The sequence below is a fragment of the Sinocyclocheilus grahami genome, unplaced genomic scaffold (assembly GCF_001515645.1).
Source record: "Sinocyclocheilus grahami isolate Dianchi unplaced genomic scaffold, SAMN03320097.WGS_v1.1 scaffold801.1, whole genome shotgun sequence".
Taxonomy (NCBI): domain Eukaryota; kingdom Metazoa; phylum Chordata; class Actinopteri; order Cypriniformes; family Cyprinidae; genus Sinocyclocheilus; species Sinocyclocheilus grahami.
Window position 1 is genome coordinate 454,978 of NW_015505980.1, and position 20,840 is coordinate 475,817.

The 20,840-nt window shown below is 39.1% G+C and overlaps 1 protein-coding gene across 1 annotated transcript in view; it reads left to right on the plus strand.

The window, feature by feature from the left end:
- The window catches only part of pcsk2 (proprotein convertase subtilisin/kexin type 2), a 67,991-nt gene extending 48,545 nt beyond the window's left edge, over positions 1–19,446 (plus strand). The window contains exons 8-11 of the mRNA XM_016246528.1: positions 3,602–3,817; positions 5,825–5,925; positions 10,807–11,034; positions 18,797–19,446. Coding sequence (XP_016102014.1) covers positions 3,602–3,817; positions 5,825–5,925; positions 10,807–11,034; positions 18,797–19,286 — 1,035 coding nt within the window. The 3' untranslated portion in view covers positions 19,287–19,446. The remainder of the gene's footprint in view (positions 1–3,601; positions 3,818–5,824; positions 5,926–10,806; positions 11,035–18,796) is intronic.
- Positions 19,447–20,840: the final 1,394 nt, after the last annotated feature.

Genomic DNA, 20,840 nt, shown 5'->3' on the forward strand with positions numbered 1-20,840 from the left:
CTGCAGTTGGAGAGGACTGACGTTGAGCCTGGGAGTAATACTAAAAGCTGTTTAATCATTATGAGGGTCAGATGGCAAACACTTCTCGTACGCTTCATTTATTTATTTGTAGGATGCCACACAGAGTGCTAATGAAATGCCAGATACAGTTGAGCATTGCGGTTTGGCTGCTGGTGACAGCATGTTTGGCAAAATGTCAGTTACCACAGAAAATCATCTCGACTTGTCAGTTAAAATTTGTGGTTACTGTACAGCAGTGGAAACACATGGGGCATTGCAGCAGACATATAAAGATATATCCAATCTTTCAACCTCAGTGTCATATCCTTGTAACACTGTATGAATATGCACAAATTATACACAATGATAAAAGAAAGAGGAGAAAACTCTAGAATTGATGTTGGTGGACCTACCTGTAGGACAGTCTTCACATTTCTGCGTCAAACCCTGTGGAACAATGGCTTTGTGGAAGAAATCTGGGATCAGTCCCGATGATTTTCTGTGCTGATAAACTTGCCACAAATGCTGTCAATAGACTAAATAAAGCAAAAAAAAATTAATTTAACCAGCTGACCTTTGATTGACAAGTTTCTGTTTTGCTGTTGGACACTATGGCAATGCTGGTCCACCAGCTAGACTAGCAAAAAAATCTAATAATAAAATACATAACCAGCATTACACATTTTGTGAAAGTGCCTATTTTATTTAAAGGCACGATATGTAAGATTTTTTTATTAAAACATCCAAAAACTACTAGAACAGTTTTATATATTTTGCTGACTTGTGTACATACATTATCCCAAATGTTTCGAAGAATGTTTAAATCCAGAGAAATAAGCCATTTTAACTAGTGACACAGACCGTGTCCATAGTGTCTTTGTGTTGCCTGCCAATGACGTCATAACCCCTCGATTTTCCTAGGTTTTTTAGAAAACATGGAAACACCAAAGACGCTTTAATATGTTATGCGTTTTATTAGACAGGTGACGACCGCACAGAGTAGCATTATAAAAGAACTTTCAAATGTATCTAGTATGATAAAACAGCGCTGCTTTACCCCACATACACACGACCGGAAGGAGCGGAAGCGGGCGACTGTGGCATAATAAAAGCTCCGCTGCTTTACCCCACATACGCACGACCGGAAGGAGCGAAAGCGGGCGACTGTGGCATAATAAAAGCTCCAATGCTTTCGAGCCGTGTGTCACGCTCGTTCAGCAGCCTCGTTTTGTTACGACGGCTTTCCGCCTCACCCTGCTTCATACTACGACATTAATAAATCTTTAATACATTAGCTCATCTGCTCGAGTCCCGTCGGATTGCATCGGCGGTGGGGATGAAAATGACAAATCCCATGATTCCACACTCAGTCACGGCCTCTAGCGGCAAAACATTACATATTGTGCCTTTAAAGGGTTACTCCACCCCAAAATGAAAAGTTTGTCATTAATTACTTACCCTCATGTCGTTCCAAACCCGTAAAAGCTTTGTTCGTCTTCGGAACACAATTTAAGATATTTTGGATGAAAACCGGGAGGCTTGTGACTGTCCCATTGACTGCCAAGTAATGAACACTGTCAAGGCCCAGAAAAGTATGAAAGACATCGTCAAAATAGTCCATCTGCCATCAGTGGTTCAATCTGAATTTTATGAAGCGATGAGAACTCTTTTTGTGAAGAAAACAAAATATCAACTTTATTCAATTTTTCTTGTCCTCCGTGACACTTCCTGCAAGCGCGTTCATGAGTTCACGAGCAGACCATGACGCATGCGTACAGATGAAACACGCCTCAGACGAGCGCACCTCAGATCATGTTTGATCTGCAAACGTAGAGGCCAGCGTACAGACAGAGAACCCGGAAAACGCTGTGTTTACACCAAGCGGCAACCTCCCGCTCTCTCTCTTGAAGCCAACATGGAAGTGAATTAAACTGTAATTCATCAATTTGCTGCTAGAGGCTGGCTGCAAAATGGAGTCAATCCCATAGACTCCCCATGTTAAAATACCCAACTTTACAGCAGAAAAAAAACGTTTACAGCCTGGTTCAAAAAATTATTTTGGTCTATATAGCTAATTTTGCCCTTCATGACAACTGTGAGGCCGGTGAATTTTTGTATAACTAATCTATTTAAATTACATTAAGCCTTAAAGTTCTGAAAAAGGTGACGTCACGGACACTATGTCCATGTTTTTATACTGGGGAGGGGGGGGGAGATTAAGTTTTTGCTTAATCCGATAACATTAACATTTTCGGGAAAAATAAATTATCTGGGGCAAAATGAGGGTTAAAGACTAGTGCATAATTTGTTAACTAATTTGGATGTTTGCATCATATAATCAGCTCCATATATATGGCTTTACCGATGAAGTAAACTTGCTCGGTAGCTCACCTGGGAGAGCACTGCACATGCATTATGGAGTCCATAAATAACCAAGATCAAAGACTAGTCAAAGCAAGATAAAATGCTGTGGTTGCTGCAGCAAATATGTTTTTATCTCACGTTTGCTTTTGTTAACACTATCACTTAGGTTTAGTGTAGCTGGTACAAATGCGATAAAGCTTTAACTTCTTAGCGGATCCGAACTGCTGCGATATGTATGTATGATATGTATAAAACTCAATGTAATAAAACATTTAAACATTCATCTGTTTCTGATAAACTCTATACACTTTTAGCACCACTCACTGGACATCTAAACGTGTTGCAAAACGCACAAGAAGCAAAGTCGTATCAGTTTGCAGAAATGGCGCTACAGGCATGTTTTTCCGGTGAGTCAGGGTTGAAGAAATGAGATGCACTTCCTCGGCTCTAATAATGCCTGAACACCTTAGCATAGCTTCGAGGTTGATGAAGTCTAAATTGTTTTCACCGTAGCAATGTATTAAACACGTGGTGTATAATTGTGACTTTATTGTATTACACCGTTGAGACTTTATTTCTCATATTAGCAAACAAGTTTTATTAGCCCCTCGGCATGTCACATTTAGCAAACATAAGATTGGGGTTATTAGATGCTGAATGAGTCATTTTGATATAAAATCTAAATTGTGAGAAGTTTCTGTAGCGATTGCAGAATGTGAAGACACCATCTTATTTTCTTATTTGTTTTCTCCAAAGAGGCTGATGCCCAGGGATCTGGAAGCACCGTAATCGCTCCTCGATGTGTTAGCATGGTAAAACACCACGTACTGTCCAAATAACAATAATCAAGGACCCTTTTAAGATCACAATTGCACTGTACAAATTTCCTCCTGTCAGGTGCCTGCCACTATAAAACACAAAGCCTAAAGTAAAGAGCGCTGTTGCATTCAGCTAAAAGCATCAAAATTATATGTTCAGACTAGAACCTTAAACACAATGGCTGTGCCTGAATCATCGACACTCAAGAGGAGAGCTTGTAGTCTTTAAAAGGTCTTGAAACGCCTCTCTGATGTCTCTGTTGAATTACTCGTGGTTATGCGAGTGTAATTTGTATGATAAATGGAGTAAATCTGGAAGGCTCTTGAAGAGAAATATCAAAGAGTGTGGACTGCTCCTTATTGAGCTGTAGCAGGCGTGAGTGCCGCTCGTAATCGTGCCGTTTTTGCCTGTCCGACAGGGTCGAGGTGGGAAAGGCAGCATCTATGTGTGGGCCTCCGGAGACGGTGGTAGCTATGACGACTGTAACTGCGACGGATACGCCTCCAGCATGTGGACCATCTCTATTAACTCGGCCATCAATGACGGACGCACCGCGCTCTACGATGAAAGCTGCTCCTCCACCCTCGCCTCCACCTTCAGCAACGGCCGTAAACGAAACCCTGAAGCAGGCGTGGTGAGTGTGTGTGTGTGTGTGTGTGTATCGGTGTTTCCTACAGATTCTGTTTGTTTGTGGGGGGCACCGACTCAGTCCTTTAAAAAAAAAAAACTTGCAAAACACAAACAAAGCCATTTTCCACCCTAAATTACGTTTTAATGATTACTATTTTTAAAAGCACAATGTTGTATATATATAATTTTTATTATAGCATTTATTACAACATTATTACAATGGTATTACCATATTATTATGAAATGTATTTTATTTAATTATAATGCCCTTTATACAACATTATTACATTTATTCTTTTATTCTTATTATTTTATCAGACATTATTATTTTAATATTATTTCTTTTATCCACTTTTGTATTTTATATCATCTCCTTATATTTTACTCTTCTTATTTTTATCACAAAAAGAAATGATAAGGATGTTGTGAAAGGCAATCATCTGTGGGATATATCTCTCTGAGGTGAAATAGGTTCAGGACGGTTCCAGTTGTGTAATATTGAGTCTGGAAATTTTTACAGCAATATTCAATTTGGTGTGCCAAAGTCATAGGTGCTTTAAAACATGCTTTTAAAACACAATCCCTTTTTCCACAGTGTGATAATACAGAGTATGACAGTGATAAAATAACGGGGAGTTAATCGTTTCATCCATTTTGTGGCTGAACAATGACTCAGATGGAGTCGGAGGGATGCATTGAGCTAGGAACTTAATCAGAGTGTATCTCCAGACTCAAAGAATGCGTCTGAGATGAAGACTGTGGTTAGTCTGTCAGAGGAAAGGCAGGAATTGCCAGGAAGTGTCAGTCCTGATTCTCTCAGGGTGATCAGGGCTGCTTCGGTTTGGTGTCATGAGATGCCAGTTTATCGCTTTTCTCTGATTGAGCGCTGAACAGTAGAAATACACAAGATGTATTAACCAATATTTTTCACAATGATATTCATTCAAATATATTCACACAAATTAGGCCTACATCAAATAAAACAAAGCACTAAATAATTAATTTTTTGATTCATCGCATTGCTTTTAGTGAGGTTTGCTTACATCAGTCAAAATTGGTCTCAAGTACAAACGTCCATCTCTGGAGGGTAAATATGGATGTTTCTTTCATCTCCTGCCTTTGATAGATCATGAAATGGCAGACAACTCCAAAGTCTACATTACCTCAAAGTGTTGTGACGAACAAAGCTTTGGGATTTTGTAGGGTTTTCCTCACTGCGCAACCGAACCAAGTTCTGTTAATGATCAACAAAGTTCAAAATTTAAGAATTGACGTCCATTCCACCGATGAGCTGGAATGTGAATGAGCCACAAACAGGACAGGAAGGGAAATGTACAGAATTGCGAACAATTGAACAAATTCAACAGAGGAATTTCATTGGTCCAACACAACAACAAAATGAGCAAGAACAACATTTTTATTGAGCTGTTTCCATCTTGTACACTTAAAAAACTTAGAAATGACTAGTTAATTTAACAATTACGAAGATAAAGCAAGAAGCACGTTGAATTAAATGAAAAAAAATTAAGGTAGCAAACTGAAAAATGTATTGTATTTACTATTTTGACAAATCACTTTTTACAGTGTATGGTTGCTTCATGTTGGTTTGACTCCATGATGGTATTCCACTATAGTCAAAAAAGATTGATTTATTAGAATTAAATACATTTTGAGATTGCTCACAAATTTCTATATATTTTCATACAATGATCTAATGTTTTTGGAAATACCCCATATGTTGTGCGTATGATAAAACGATCATGTGTATATTTATATGTAAAATGAAATTATTATTAAATTTAATTGAACTTTCTTAGAACAGCAACTAATCTCTGAGTTTCATGCATTCTTACAGTTTAAATTTAATCCTGTTTGCGTCCTCTGAAGTCAGTTCAAAACAGAATTAGAATTTCAAAGGCATTTTTCACCTGCTGTTTGCTGAAGTGTAATCAGGATATCATTGGCACTAATGTTAAATTAAGGCTTTCTCTTTTTCTGCATCTGTCTCCAGGCCACCACGGATCTGTATGGAAACTGCACACTGCGTCATTCGGGCACATCTGCTGCCGCCCCTGAGGCCGCTGGCGTGTTTGCCCTGGCGTTGGAGGCCAAGTATGTACACTTTTGTTTTCCAGCGCTCAGCTCTGATGAGTAGTGAGCCTCTATCAAAGAGTTATGAAACAATAAGGCAGCGTTGCTGGCAGACGGCAGCTGAGATCGTAGTTTACTGCAGACGAGGGTTGTGTCAGAGCGCAGCACCGCAAGCACAACTCCCGCTCGAAAACCTCCCTCATGTATGATTGATAGCCTTTAACACGGAAACGGTGCTGATGCCAGAGTCGAAGCTGCATTCCCGGTGATTAGAGAGTTGAATGATGATGATACAAATAAACACGCTGTTTCACGCTCCTTTACTTATAAGTCTTACTACTCGATTTGAAAACGTATATTCCACCCAAAGTCGTTTCATTTTGCATCTTTATTCCTTAATAAGCAGCTTCTGTTGTAACATTCAGCCATCCATTCATTCTCCAAACTCCCTGAACAGATGGCCAGTCTATCACAGTCAGAAGTTCAGGAAATAAGTACCTGGATAGAAAAGGTATAGCTGGAGCAGCATAAATGTGTGAATCAGGGCTGAGATTGTACTCTGGCAGCAGCAGCGTTACTCTGCTGGAGGAAAGGAGGGTATCACTGTTCGTTTCTGAGACCCTCGGGTGAGACACTTCATATCTACATACTTACAGCCGTTCATGAGGAATCAAATTGGCCAGTATGTTGCTGATCACCTCGTGAAAAGCAAATTGAAAGTCGCTTTTGATTCAAGCCAACTATTACCCCATGTTTCTCTGAATGCCAGAAAACAAATCATATTTGGCTGCATCTGGCACTTTAGACTCATTAGAAGAGTGTGAAGCTCAAGACTCGATATTTCATGTCAAGGGGATCCACACTGACTGAAATAAACTACAAAGAGCTATGACTAGTGCTGTCAATCGCTAAAAAATAAATAAACGAATTAATCGCACATTTTTTTTCTGAAATTAATTGTGATTAATCCCACCTAACATTAATACATTTTTTATATTGAATTAATTTCACATTCAATCCCCAAATTAATGTAGATGCAACACAAAGACCGTATGTTTTTAATATTTGTTTAATGACATTTTTATGACTGAAGGTGAGTATCTCTGATATCAATACTATTGATGTTTCTAGGAAATTTTTCCTAATATGTAACTATTGACTATAGCCATTCAACATTACAGTATAATTGAGAGCTTTCAATTTTAACAAAGATTAGACTTTTAAAAAATAACAATCTTCACATAATCCCATTATAATAAATGTCATATTTATCTGTGCCCTTCAGCAAGTAGGAAATATACAGAAATGGAATAAAGTTATCAAACACTAAATTCTAAATTAAATATACTGTAGATGAATCCTTAAATTTACAAAAATTATTGATTTCCTCTTTTTTTCTTTTGTTGAAAAAAGATCAGACATCACAGCAGCTGGTTATTAGATTATTTGGCTGCTATTACTTTAAGAGCTGCCGAACGTGACGCAGGTTTGACTCGCAACTGTCGCTGATAAAGATGTTCTGCGTCTAAATAAATGCAATTCTTATCAAGAAAAAAACAAAAAAAACAAGCAGCAGTTGTGAGTAGGGTGGCCAATGCTAGCTCCATCCCTGGGTTAAAATATGTTAATGCTGTTAAACTAGAAAAATTAATTGCCTGCATTTACGTGCTAATTTTGACATCACTAGCTATGACTATTTCTTTTAAAGGGGTCATATTGTATTGTTTTCTTATTATTATTACTTCATTATAAAATGTGCCACATAAACACACACACCAACATTAGCACCTTGTTGTAAATAATCTTGCCATGTGGTTTCCTAACAAGCCAAAGCAGGGATGCAGTTTTCTGAAGCCGGGAGTAGTGCATTGATTGGCAAAATTCTCTGACTTTTATTGAGTTTTATTGTTATTTAAATACAAGCATGACAGCAAATGCAAGTCACAGAACTTTCCCTACACACTCTCCTTTATATTATCAGTTTTATAAATTCATATAAGTTTGAACTTAAAATGTTGATGGAAAAGTCTGTGTACATGTTACATGCCACCCAAATGTAATACCAGTTTCAACTCAAAGTGAAAATGCAAAATGCAAAAAAAATAAGGTAAATCCTAATTAATAATAATAATAATTCTTTACATTTCTATAGTGCTTTTCTGGGTACTCAAAGCGCTTAAATTAGATTCAAGCCCTAAATGAGCAACACACAGACTGAGATTAAGAACAGTTTACAAGTGCAAATGAAGAAGGACAGTCATGCAGTCAGAAGAGCATGATCTCGAGGTGGAGGAACAGACAGTGATTTCAACAGCAACTGTGTTCATTACACTTGATTGAGAAAGCTTTGTAAGGAGCGACTGGTGGGGAAAGGCCGTTTTGCCACATAATTTCTGCGTCCATTCACACATTTCAGTAGGATGTTACGGTGTCAGGACTGGTGTTAATAACTGTTGACATGGCCTTCCCTGTGTAAAGTCTTTGTGTTTGCCCAGTACTAAATAATGATGTAGGTGGTGAGTGAGCAGGTCTCTTTGTTCAGCCAAATGTAAAAACAAATTGTAAATGGCAGATCACTATGATCAGAACCGACTGTCGTTTTTTTCTTTTCTTTAACCAACAGAAAAGAAAGAATGAAAAAGTAAATGAACAAGATTTGCAGCCATTTGAAATTAGAGACCACCACTGCATTTTAATCACAATCCAATCAAATATGCATGAGTACTTACTTTTTATTTAAATTATATTGTATCATTTCAAAATTATCAAAGTATGCTAAAAATGCCAATTCATCCTCTGCCAGTAGGTGGCGTTTATGCAACAGTCACAATACAGCGTTTCCTTGGTCATCGCTGTAAACAAAGCAGAGGTATGCTTATTAACGCTACATTAATAAGCATTATATGGAGGTGAGATGAAAAGAAAATGGCATCAAAACTTTTCTGACGACAGTCAGTTCCCTTCAGCGATACATTAATATAAACTCCCACCCCCAGTATAGTATTAAGGGTTTTCTTTGAATATTTCAAGCATCGTGAACAGTGAGCTTGCTGTGCTTTCTCTGCTTGCGCGTCTATTCTCGTGTCCTGCCTCTGGCCTGTTTATAGACTTTGCAATACTTCCCAATATTTCCAGGGTTGAAGCAATACAATGCAACCCAATGGGCAGCTGTCCCTGCATGATTGCCAGATTACCAGTCCAGCCCTGATATGGCTGGGAGTTTAAAGTACACTGTAAGTACACAGTTACATACCAACAAAATAATCCATTACCACACAGAAATCACTTAACCCAACAACTAGATGAAAACTGCAACAATAACACAACATTAAGTTACATTAAAGGCAGGCGTACACGGTGCGAGTCTGAAGGTTGGAACGTCGTGAGCTCTGGCACATGTCACGATTGAGTTTATCCGAAAATCGCACACGACACGAATTTACTATGATTTTACTAACTCTGATGTAAGCATTACGTTTCGCGCCATTCATAAAAATATGGATTCTGAGGACGAAATAGTTTTCTTTGTGGCAGGCAGCTTGTGACGTCCAAAAAAAATAAATAAAGAAAGAAAACCAAGACTAAAGGACATGGCAAAGAGAATGGCTGAAAAGCAGAGAAAAGCATGGACTTTCTGTTCTTCATAAAGAACTCGAGGGAGAAGGCCTAGGCCATTTCTGAATTTCTGCTCGTTTTGCCGGAAATACAACAGGCATATTCATTCATAAAGCTGAACGGCATATTTGGCACATTCGGAATAACAAATAAAAAATAGAACTGTATAATTAAACTAAAATTATTATAGACTATATGGTTTTTGTCATCTTCTGATTGGTCAACTTCAGATGGATCGCCAAATCGTCTCGTTCAACCGCACATACGCCACGAATTTAAACCGACAGCATCCGATTTTTTTTTAAACGTTTGAAAATTATCGGGAGGACGGGAGGTGCTCGTATCGTCTCGGATCGGCCCGTAATTCTTCTCACACGGTACAAGCCGCGACCATGTGAGCATCTGTGATTTTCTCCCGAGAGAAAAAAATAGCCTGCGAGCTCGTACGACAGCAAAAATCGCACCGTGTACGCCCACCTTAAGTCCATCGATGCATGGTTCATGTTTTTAATATCAAAATGTCATAGCTGGATCTTCCAGTGAAATGACAGACTTCTCTTTAATGACGCAAACAGAACTTCTCCAATCATTTAGTGCTCTTAAACTCCGCCTCTGTTTTTGAGAGCCACACTCACATCTCAACATCCAATCAACAACCGATGCACAGAATCAAGTCCTCACCTTGCTTTTTTTTTTTGATCATCCGTTACTCTCAGACTATACGAAAGAAAAGAGCTGTCGCTGCTTCCGCAGCTTGATCCGGCTTTTCTCACTCCTCGTTTTAGTTGTCTTGATTTGACTTGAGACTTCTGAGCTTCTGTCCATGTATCAGAGTTCACCATAAAATCAATACTGAAGACCTCCAAGCCATTTTCCTACCATCGCTAAGGGTTCCAGTATTCCAGAGAGCTGTGTATTAATAAAATATAAACCTCATGCCTCATATATGAGTTTAGTCTTACTGTCTTATCTCTTGAATCAATGGTCCCAGTATATAGTCTGCATCCGCTTCCCCTAGCGCTCTGTGCAAATTGCTCTTGAGAAACCATATGCAACTGTAAGGGTTTTGTTCTTGCATTGCTATGTGCTCTTTGCAGGTGCTCTTTGCTATGTGCTCTTTGCTCATTCACTCAATAGAGCACATTTTATATTGAATGGATATGATAACTATTAGAATTGGGAGCTTGAAGGAGGCTTGAATGATTCAAGTTTATGACAAACAGCAGTCATGCTAGTGATTTTCTTTCTTAGGCTTGACTTTATTTCCTTCATTTTGTTTGTCTGCAGTCCGAACCTGACGTGGAGGGACCTGCAGCACCTGACGGTCCTCACCTCTAAGAGGAACAAGCTGCATGACGAGGTGCACCAGTGGAGGAGGAACGGTGTGGGCCTGGAGTTCAACCATCTGTTCGGATACGGCGTGCTGGATGCCGGAGGAATGGTCAAACTGGCCCGGGAGTGGAAGACCGTCCCGGAACGATTCCACTGTGTGGCTGGATCCGTGCAGGAGATAGAGTGAGTACAGAAAACACTTCAGAAAAACAACCACTGCAACTGTACAGAAACGCTGCTGCAACCATTTCACTGCAGCAGTCCAACAGTAATATTTCTGTATGAACAGGATGTTGGAGACAAATGTGGAGTGTGACTTAATGGATTGTTAGATCCATCAGAAATTGACTCACTTTTGCATTCGCTTAAGTGGCCAACGCAACTTCCAGTGCAGTGCAGTGTATAGAAATTGTAAGAATATTAAGCACAAAATTAAATCTTGAGGAAGTTTTATACAACAGGACAAAGCGATATGATCCACTTTCACATTAAAGGTATTTAAAGCTTCTGTAACTACTAAAAGTTTATCGTTTAAATATAATATGCTAAAATGTTAAGTTTACTGTGGCTAATGAAGTATACAATGTATTATATTTTTTTGACCAACAGTTACATGCCAGGAAGACTTTTTTTAGATTTTTAGCAGAAGCACAAATGCAGTCGGTGTTCATAGAGTCAATTGACTGGATTGTGAGCAGTGCATATTAATACCAGAATGAAGTCAAATGGTTGAAAAATGAAAGGTACTTGTGATGTCAACTGAAAAGAAAAACCATTGCAAGGTCACAAAGTCAGAGCAAGTAATTAGTGATCTGCTATTTAAGCTTCTTATTATTAAGTTGGCTTGAGAAAGCCAACTTACTGAAATGCTATTTAAACTTATTATTATTCTTCTTACTAAAAACGTTGACTCTAACTCCTCCTACAGCTTTAACTCTACGAACTACAAACTCAGCCCAGCTCTTCAGACTGATCTGAAGTTAGTTGCTATATCTTTTCTAACTGATCCGACTTAAAATCTAATATTTCTATCTATCTATCTATCTATCTGTTACGGGGCTGACGAGATGTGAGACGTGCGGATCCATGTGCAAAGCTTTATTCTGGAGACATGGTCAGAAACAGGCATAAATCAAACATTGGCAAACAGGTTTGTAAGAGACAAGGCATGGGCAGTCCGGTAAACAGTGAGGGTCAATAGACAACGAACATAATCCAATAGGGCTAGACTAGAGAGATAATCCAGGTACAAAGCAAAGGTCCAAGCAGGGGCAAACAGTATCCAAACAGGGCAAGACGAGAGAGGTAATCCAAAGTGCACAGGCAAAGATCAGAACACGAGGAAACAGACAAGGCAAGACTAGGCTAAAACTATGAAACTTCAAGTAGGCTCCATAACGTAGCTATCACAACTAGCTATATGCACATACAATACACGGCAGTTTGAAAGGGATCTGAGTGAGTGTTATATAGTGAATGTGTGATTGGTTACAGCTGTGTGCAATCAGTGCTGTGTGCAATCAGTGCAATGGATGATGGCATATGTAGTCCGGGATGACATGCAACAGTTTGTGTACTGCGAGAGTCGATGTAATGGAAGGGTGACCTCTGGTGGTGAGTGAATTGAAGTTCATAGACCGGATTTGTGACTCTTATCTATCTATCTATCTCTCTGTCTGTCTGTCTGTCTGTCTGTCTTATCTATCTTAGCTACATGCTAATCATGTTAGAAACATATGCTGCGTTCACGCCATATCGTAATTACCATAATTTCGAGACAGAGCCTGCAGTGGTCAGGTGGTACAGTGGTCACGTGGATGCTTTTTACAAGTTGGAATCTCGTAATTATGGGCATTCTGTTATGGCGTGAACACACCTATATTAACAACATGCTAGTAGCATGCTAGCAACATGCTAATCATGCTAGAAACAGGCTACCGACATGCTAGTAACTTGCTAATTATGCTAGAAACATGCTAGTCACTTGCTAATCCCGCTGGCAACATACTAGTAGCATGATAATCATGCTAGCATCATGCTAGTAACATGTTAATAATGCTAGAAACATGCTACCGACATGCTAGTAATTTGCTGATCATGCTAGCAACATGTTAGTAGCATGCTAATCATGCTATCAACATGCTAATAACATGTTAATCATGCTACTAACTTGCTAATCATGTTAACAACATGCTAGCAACATGCTAGTAACAGGCTAATAATGCTAGAAACATGCAAGTGACATGCTAGTAACTTGTTAATCATGCTAACTACATGTTAGTTACTTGCTAATCATGCTAGTAACATGCTAATCATGCTAGTGACATGCTAGTCACTTGCTAGTCCTGCTAGCAACATGCTAGTTACTTGTTAATAATGCTAGCAACATGCTAGTAACTTGCTAATCATGCTAGTGACATGCAAGCTACTTGTAAATCATGTTAACAACATGCTAGTTACTTGTTAATCATGCTAGCAATATGCTAATCATGTTAAAATATGCTAAATATGCTAGAAACATGTTATCAGCATCTATCTAATCTATCTAAATTTTCAAACGTCAGGCTTTTACAACTACTTTAAACTTTCAGGCTAGGCTTTCTCAAGCCATCCTAAAGTTTCTCTTGACAAACTTTTTTATCTCTTTACATTTCAATAAGCGATTATGGAGACAAACCTTTTAAAAACACACACTGATGGTTTGTAGGGAAAGTTACGCATTAATTATTAAAAAAATAAGCTCTGTGACATCATATCCTGTTGACCATATTCATTGTGGGGTCATAAATGTACATTTTAGAAACTATTTGTGGCATTGCCTGGTAATCATTATTATCCTACACTGAACAGAGATGATTTTTCAAAGTTTTAAAGAAAATACTATTTCAGTCTGTCTATTTCAGCAATTTCATGTTTAGTTTGATGGAATAATTTCTAAAATAATTTATAATTTTCTAAATTATGTTTGAATGGTGTTTCTAATGTAATAACATTATATAATATGTTTCACCTATGTTTACACTGGTTTTGAAAACTGCTTTCTGTGCTATAGCGCCACCAGTCTCGCTCTTTTGTGCAACAGCAAAGTGATCTAAAGATCAAATCAGTCCCACTTTATATTAAGTGGCCTTAACTACTACGTACTTACATTAAAAAAATAAGTACAATGTACTTATTGTGTTCATATTGTATTGCAAAGCACTTCTACTGCTACTGAGGTGGGATACATGTAAGGTTGGGGACAGGTTTGGTGGTATGGGTAGGTGTAAGAGTGGGTTAAGATGTAAAGGATGGGTCAACAGTGTAATTATAAATGTAATTACAGAAATTAATTACAGATGCAATTATATGCATGCATTTTTTTAAATACAAGTACAATGTGCATTGTACCAAATTATTAATTTAAATGTAAGTACATAGTAGTTAAGGCCACTTAATATATAGTGGGACCATATTTGACATGCTGGTGGAAAAAAATAAAATCTTGCTTTGTTGCATGGCGATTGATTGCTCCCGGTGTGAATGGCTCCATAGGGATCTATAGTTTTTATGCAAGAACGTCATTGCGTTGTACATTCACATCACTAAACCACGCTCAATGTGAAAGGCCCTGGAGTGCCTAAAACACAAGCTACAGCCATCATACACACGTGATGCATATCAAAACAGAGGGGGAAATTAATACAGCTTTGATTTCAGAATTCACACTGGTGTTAAATATTATTTTGCCTCTGTTTTGATATGCATTACATGTGTGTGATTGTGGTGTTATCCGGCCGCTCTGACCCCCTCTGTGCTCTGTGTGAAGACATATTGCATGTGTCGCCCTCCTGACTCTCCACACTCACTCTGCTGCTCTCGGCCGCTCGTTCTCACATCTGCTATAATTAGTGCTCTCCCACTCACTGCTGGGCACTGCGTGCTATGGCAACAGCCGCAATTACGCCGAGTGTGTGTGTGTGCGCACTCTTGTTTGTGTAGGTGTCCTTGTCAAAACCTCCATCGACAGTGTCAGCCCTCGTATCATACCTCACACAGGGTTGGTGGGAGTCCTGACGAGGCACAATTCATGAACAGCAATTAAGCAGCGGCGCAGGAGAGATGTGAGTGAAGTGTAATGAGTGGAAGCAGTGAGATGAGACTCCTATCCACACGGACTAATGAATGCCTCCACGCACACATGAAACTAACTGCAGAACACATCACAAGTGTCACTGTCGTCGGGACAAATCAAGGTTTAATTGATTTTGCAGGAGTTCCCTGAATCCGTGACTGTCTGAGCCATTACAGGATTCAGCCAACCTTCTCACCTACATGTGATAAAGAGTACATGATCGTTTCTGTACCTTTTCAATGACATTACAGTACTTTTTTTTTACTATGTATGCTAAGTATAGCTTGTATAGCCGAGTGAAGGCTCATGTCCCCGTGCTTAGCCCAAGGAGGGCTCCAGTCCCTGAATCCCCTCCAGAGCGCCCACAAGTGCCCGCTCCTCCAGAGCACACCCCAGGATTCCTAGTTTTCTCCAAGAAAATTTGGGGGGGTCCCCTGATCCGCCATGGCTCCCCAAGCTCCCTGATCCGCCCTGGAGGCCTCCCGTGTGTCTGTCCTGTATCAGCCTCCGGGGCGCCCACCCCCCCTCCCCGGTGGATATGTTATGACGCGCCTACCATGCCATATTTGGTCCTTCCTGTTCCTGTCCTAATTTTTTCCAATGTGTTCCAGGTGTGTCTAGTTATCATCCTCGTTTCCCTGTGTATTTACGTTCGAGTCTGTGCAGTCTGTCTTTGTCCTGTATTGAACGTGAACCCTCGTCCTACTCGTGAGTTCCTGTCTGTATGTGCTTTATTTGGATAAATAAAGGTCTGTTTCATATTAATCCTCTTCGTCTCCGCCACAGTAGGCAGTTGTGACAGTATCACAGGTTCTAAAAAATATGAAGCAGCACAACAGTTTCCAGCATTGATAATAAATCAGCATATTAGAATGATTTCTGAAGGATCATGTGACACTGAAGACTGGAGTAATGATGCTGGAAATTCAGCACTGCATATTATATTTTAAAGTATATATATATAAAAAACAATATTAGGAATTGAAATAGGCTAATATTTCACAGTATTATTGTTTTTTTTCTGTGTTTTTGATCAAATAAACTGTTGTTTGTGGAGATCTTGCTGATTCCAGTAGTTGTCACAGAGCTCACACAAAGCTATACAGAAAAAAACAAGCTATTCACAAGCAGCAAATGACACCCAGTGGCCCACCTTTTGTTCTAAACTCTAATTAAAACGAAAGCATGAGCTCACGTTCCTCCTTATTTGCTATCAATAACAGCATTCATGAATTTCAGTCCCACAGTGTCAACTTTTCTCTTTTCTCTTTTTCTTTTCACTGGTTTCATGGCTCAGTTTGTCTCTCAGAGTTCCCTGTTCACTGATGTGTTATAAACGAAGCTGTTAATTACATCTGCATAATATCAGGTCACTGCTGTTCAGATAATCTAATTTTCATAAGTCAATCCAGATTTGGTACTCACACCCTATTTGTATTTTTCCTTATAGACCTCATGTACTGTTTAGTGTTTTGTCTTCATAACATTTTTACAGATAATAAACGTAACGTTGCATAAATTTGTTGCACATAAATTGTTATGAATTAACAGACAATGGTTTTCTGAATGAAATGTATTCTTCTTACATTTACTAATAACACCCATCACTATGGAGGCCATGGGATACAAAACAAACAAGTTAGTTGCGAGATACAAATCCAGAATTGTGAGAAGCTCATAATTCAGAGAAAAAATTTGAGATAAACACGAAACTGTGATAAAAAAAAAGAGTTTACATTTCACAATTCTGTTCCTGCACTTCATGGTTTCCATCACGAAATTAAAAACAAAAAAAACAAGAAAGGTAGTTGTGACTTTTTATCTCACAATTTAGACTTCTCTTAGAATTGCAAGAAAAACATTTTGCCAGAAACCCGGTTAACATGAAAGTCTGTGCTTTTGACATTTAAGTGCTAAGTAGGCCAACGGATCTTACGTTTTCTTTGACGTTTCGCCTGGCTCTTTTAATAACTGTTACACTAGCCTCTCAAAGACTGACGCGCACACAAACACACCTACTAATCTGAGCGCGTAATGGGCCAGGCTGGGAGACCTGCCTCTGATAATGCCACTTTACACTCGCTCGCTCCAGTCCTGCGCCGTTATCATCGCAGCAGCACAAAAACCGTCAGCAGAGGCGGGCCACAACAAAGCAGCCTTACGGAGGGGAAAAAACCCATCATCTGGTCAAAGCAATTGTTGGCAGCAGGAGGGTGCGCCATTGAAAAAATAGGAACATGTAATCACTTTTTTCCATATTTGGCCCAGTTTTGCTGCTTGTATTGAAATGGCAGTAGCTCAGAATGGCAGAAGTGTGGGGTTGTTTCTGAAATGAAAACGCAAGCTTTGCATTAGAGCTCCAGCTTTTGCACACATGCTCATTTCGGTAATTATTTTATTTGACATTTCTGTAGCTGTAAGTGAAACGCATTTGCCTGAGCCTGACGCCTGTACATTATGGCCAGGGAGCTCTTCACATTCATACCGGTTTATTAGCTAATCTCGCTGAATTAATATGAACTCTGTAAATGTCACCGGGAACAGATTCATCTCATCTAATGGTCGAGCTCACATAGACTTTTTTTCTGAACTGATTTAAGTCTGCAGAAGGGTTTAAAATCAGTGTGTAATATTAATTGACATTATATCTTTCTTAACCCTTGTGAAAAAGAAGTACGCATTAGCATCCTAGTAGTGCAGTTAAACATACTTCTGTCTCACAAGAGAATGCATGTTTCTTGTGTTATTGTAAACAGCCTATTTAAAATGTCTGTCTTTGCATTGTTTTTATATTATTTTATGTGTGCTCTGCAACAGATTTCCTCTCCTTGTTAAACCCTCCTTATTTCTCTAGGTAACAAACAAATTCCTAATGGATACAAACAAGTCCTATCCCACGTTTTTACTCATTCAGTATCCATTTACACTCTGAAATATGTCTGTTTCACATTTCACTGAGTGCTGAGAGTGCTGCACTCTTACTGATAGCTGAAAGCATCAAGTCAAAACTAGATCTTTTTTTATATATATAAAATGCATAACATAAGTATTGAAATGGAGACGTTTGTGAATGATTGCTGTTTGATTCCTACAAAAAAAAATCTTCTCCACATGGCCTTTTTTCCCCCAAAGATCAGGATGTTATGCATATCTCCATTGCTCCGGAGAGGTGATTATGGAAGAACATGACACTTGTCTGGTTTGAGATGCCTAGAGCTCGCCTGAGGCTCATCCGTGGATGTTTAGCATAAACATACAGTGCACCTAATAAAATATAATCTGTTGTCTGTATATGTAACCCTCGACCACAAAATCAGGTATACGGTTCAATTTTTTTGAAATTGAGATTCATACATCATCTGAATGCTGAATAAATAAGCTAAGTGTTTATTCTTAAATACTTAAACAAATAAACTTAAATTTGGCCGAGATACAACTATTTGAAAATCTGGAATCTGAGGGAGCAAAAAAATCTAAATATTGAGAAAACCTCCTTTAAAGTTGTCCAAATGAAGTTCTTAGCAATGAATATTACTAATCAGAAATGAATTTTTTATATATTTACGGTAGGAAATGTACAAAATATCTTCATGGAACATGATCGTTACTTAATATCCTAATGATTTTTGTCATAAAAGTAAAATCAATCATTTTGACCCATACAATGTATTTTTGGCTATTGCTACAAATATACCCGTGCTACTTAAGACTGCTTTTGTGCTTCAGGGTCACATATGAGCCAGTTAGACATCGTCGGTCGCAGCTTACACTTTTTTTTCCAGCAGTATTACATGCAAGTTTTATAATATCTCACTCTCTTTCTTTGTGCAGCAAAATACAGTCAGGCAGCAAACTGGTGCTGAGCGTCACGGCCGATGCCTGCCAGGGCAAAGACAACTTTGTGCGCTATCTGGAGCATGTGCAGGCCGTCATCACCGTCAACGCCAGTCGCCGCGGAGACCTCAACATCAACATGACTTCACCGATGGGGACCAAGTCCATCCTGCTGAGCCGCCGACCCCGGGACGACGACGCCAAGGTGGGCTTCGACAAGTGGCCCTTCATGACCACCCACACGTGGGGCGAGGACCCTCGAGGAGCCTGGCTGCTGGAGGTGGGTTTCCAGGGCGAAGCCCCGCAGAGCGGCGTGCTGAAGGAGTGGACCCTCATGCTGCATGGAACACAGAGTGCCCCTTACATAGACCAAGTGGTGCGGGACTACCAGTCCAAACTGGCCATGTCCAAAAAAGAAGAGCTTGAGGAGGAATTAGACGAAGCTGTGGAGAGAAGCTTGAAAAGCCTTTTGAGTAAAAGTAACTAGCCACGTGCATGAAAATATCCTCTCTGTATTAGCGTATATTCCTAGGCCATTCTCTCTCGGCTTTCTCTTTTTTCGTGTGATTATTTGATGAATGTCTGACGTGAGTCTCTCCTATTAAAGTGTATTCTCTGAATGATACAGCGGCCGTGAAAACCATTTCGACACTTAAGACGCACTTGGAAACATTTGAACATCATTGTGCCAAATATCACAGCAAGTGACATTTACATTATTGAAAGACAGCACAAGCACACTGTATAAGCATACACTTTACAAAAAGACCTTTGTCAGGTTTCAATACAGTCGAACATGTTTCACTTTGGATCACGTCACATTTTCAAATCCAGGCAATGACTTTCTAAAAGGGCTACGACACTGTAGGTCAAACATGCTCTTAGAGTATTTTCTAAGAGAAGACATCCATATGCAAGACTAGGACTCAATTATCAATGTGTTGATTAAAAATAAAAAGCTAAAAAGATAATGTTTTAAAACTGAGAAATAAAAATCAAGCGTAGCATTAGTTCTGGCAGGTCACGTTAGTCAAGCTCGCATCAGCTGACCTTCAGCTGATCCCCATCAACCTATGGGAATACGACATCTATCTAAGCATTCATATATAAAGTCCCTCAGTATTATCAGCAGTTTTCACATTGCTCAGTAGCTAATTACCCTTCTCCATCCCCAGCTCCTCCTCTGTCAGTCAGGATTCAGCCTTCTGATTCTCCTTTGAATCAGACTAATTCTAAAATGTGTACATAAAATGATTGAACTTTAACAATATCTGCAATACATTTATGTTGGTTCTGTTCTGTTTACCCTGGGGGGGTTATCACTGCTCTCCCTGCTTTCATCCATGCTAGGCTGCATGGATGCGCCTAGCATGCCCAGAACAGAACCATACCGCCAATCCAAACTGTATGCTAATTGTCAATCATCTTTGACGATAGTGGTCCTGACAGAACTACATATTTAAATGTAGTCAATTTTGAAATCTTTTTGCATTTTCCTTTACTGTTTATAAACATATCTGTTATTCGATGTGATTGCTGTGCCATCAACTAACTAAAGTTCAAGTGTTACTACACTTAAAACAGTTTCAATTAAATTAGACAGAGATAAAGTGGGTACGGAAAGTATTCAGACCCCCTTAAATTTTTCACTCTTTGTTATATTGCAGCCATTTGCTAAAATCATTTAAGTAAATTTTTTTCCTCATTAATGTACACACAGCACCCCATATTGACAGAAAAACAGAATTGTTGACATTTTTGCAGATTTATTAAAAACGTGTGCTTTGCCACAATTCTGTCTCTGAGCTCTTCAGGCAGTTCCTTTGACCTCATGATTCTCATTTGCTCTGACATGCACTGTGAGCTGTAAGGTCTTATATAGACAGGTGTGTGGCTTTCCTAATCAAGTCCAATCAGTATAATCAAACACAGCTGGACTCAAATGAAGGTGTAGAACCATCTCAAGGATGATCAGAAGAAATGGACAGCACCTGAGTTAAATATATGAGTGTCACAGCAAAGGGTCTGAATACTTAGGACC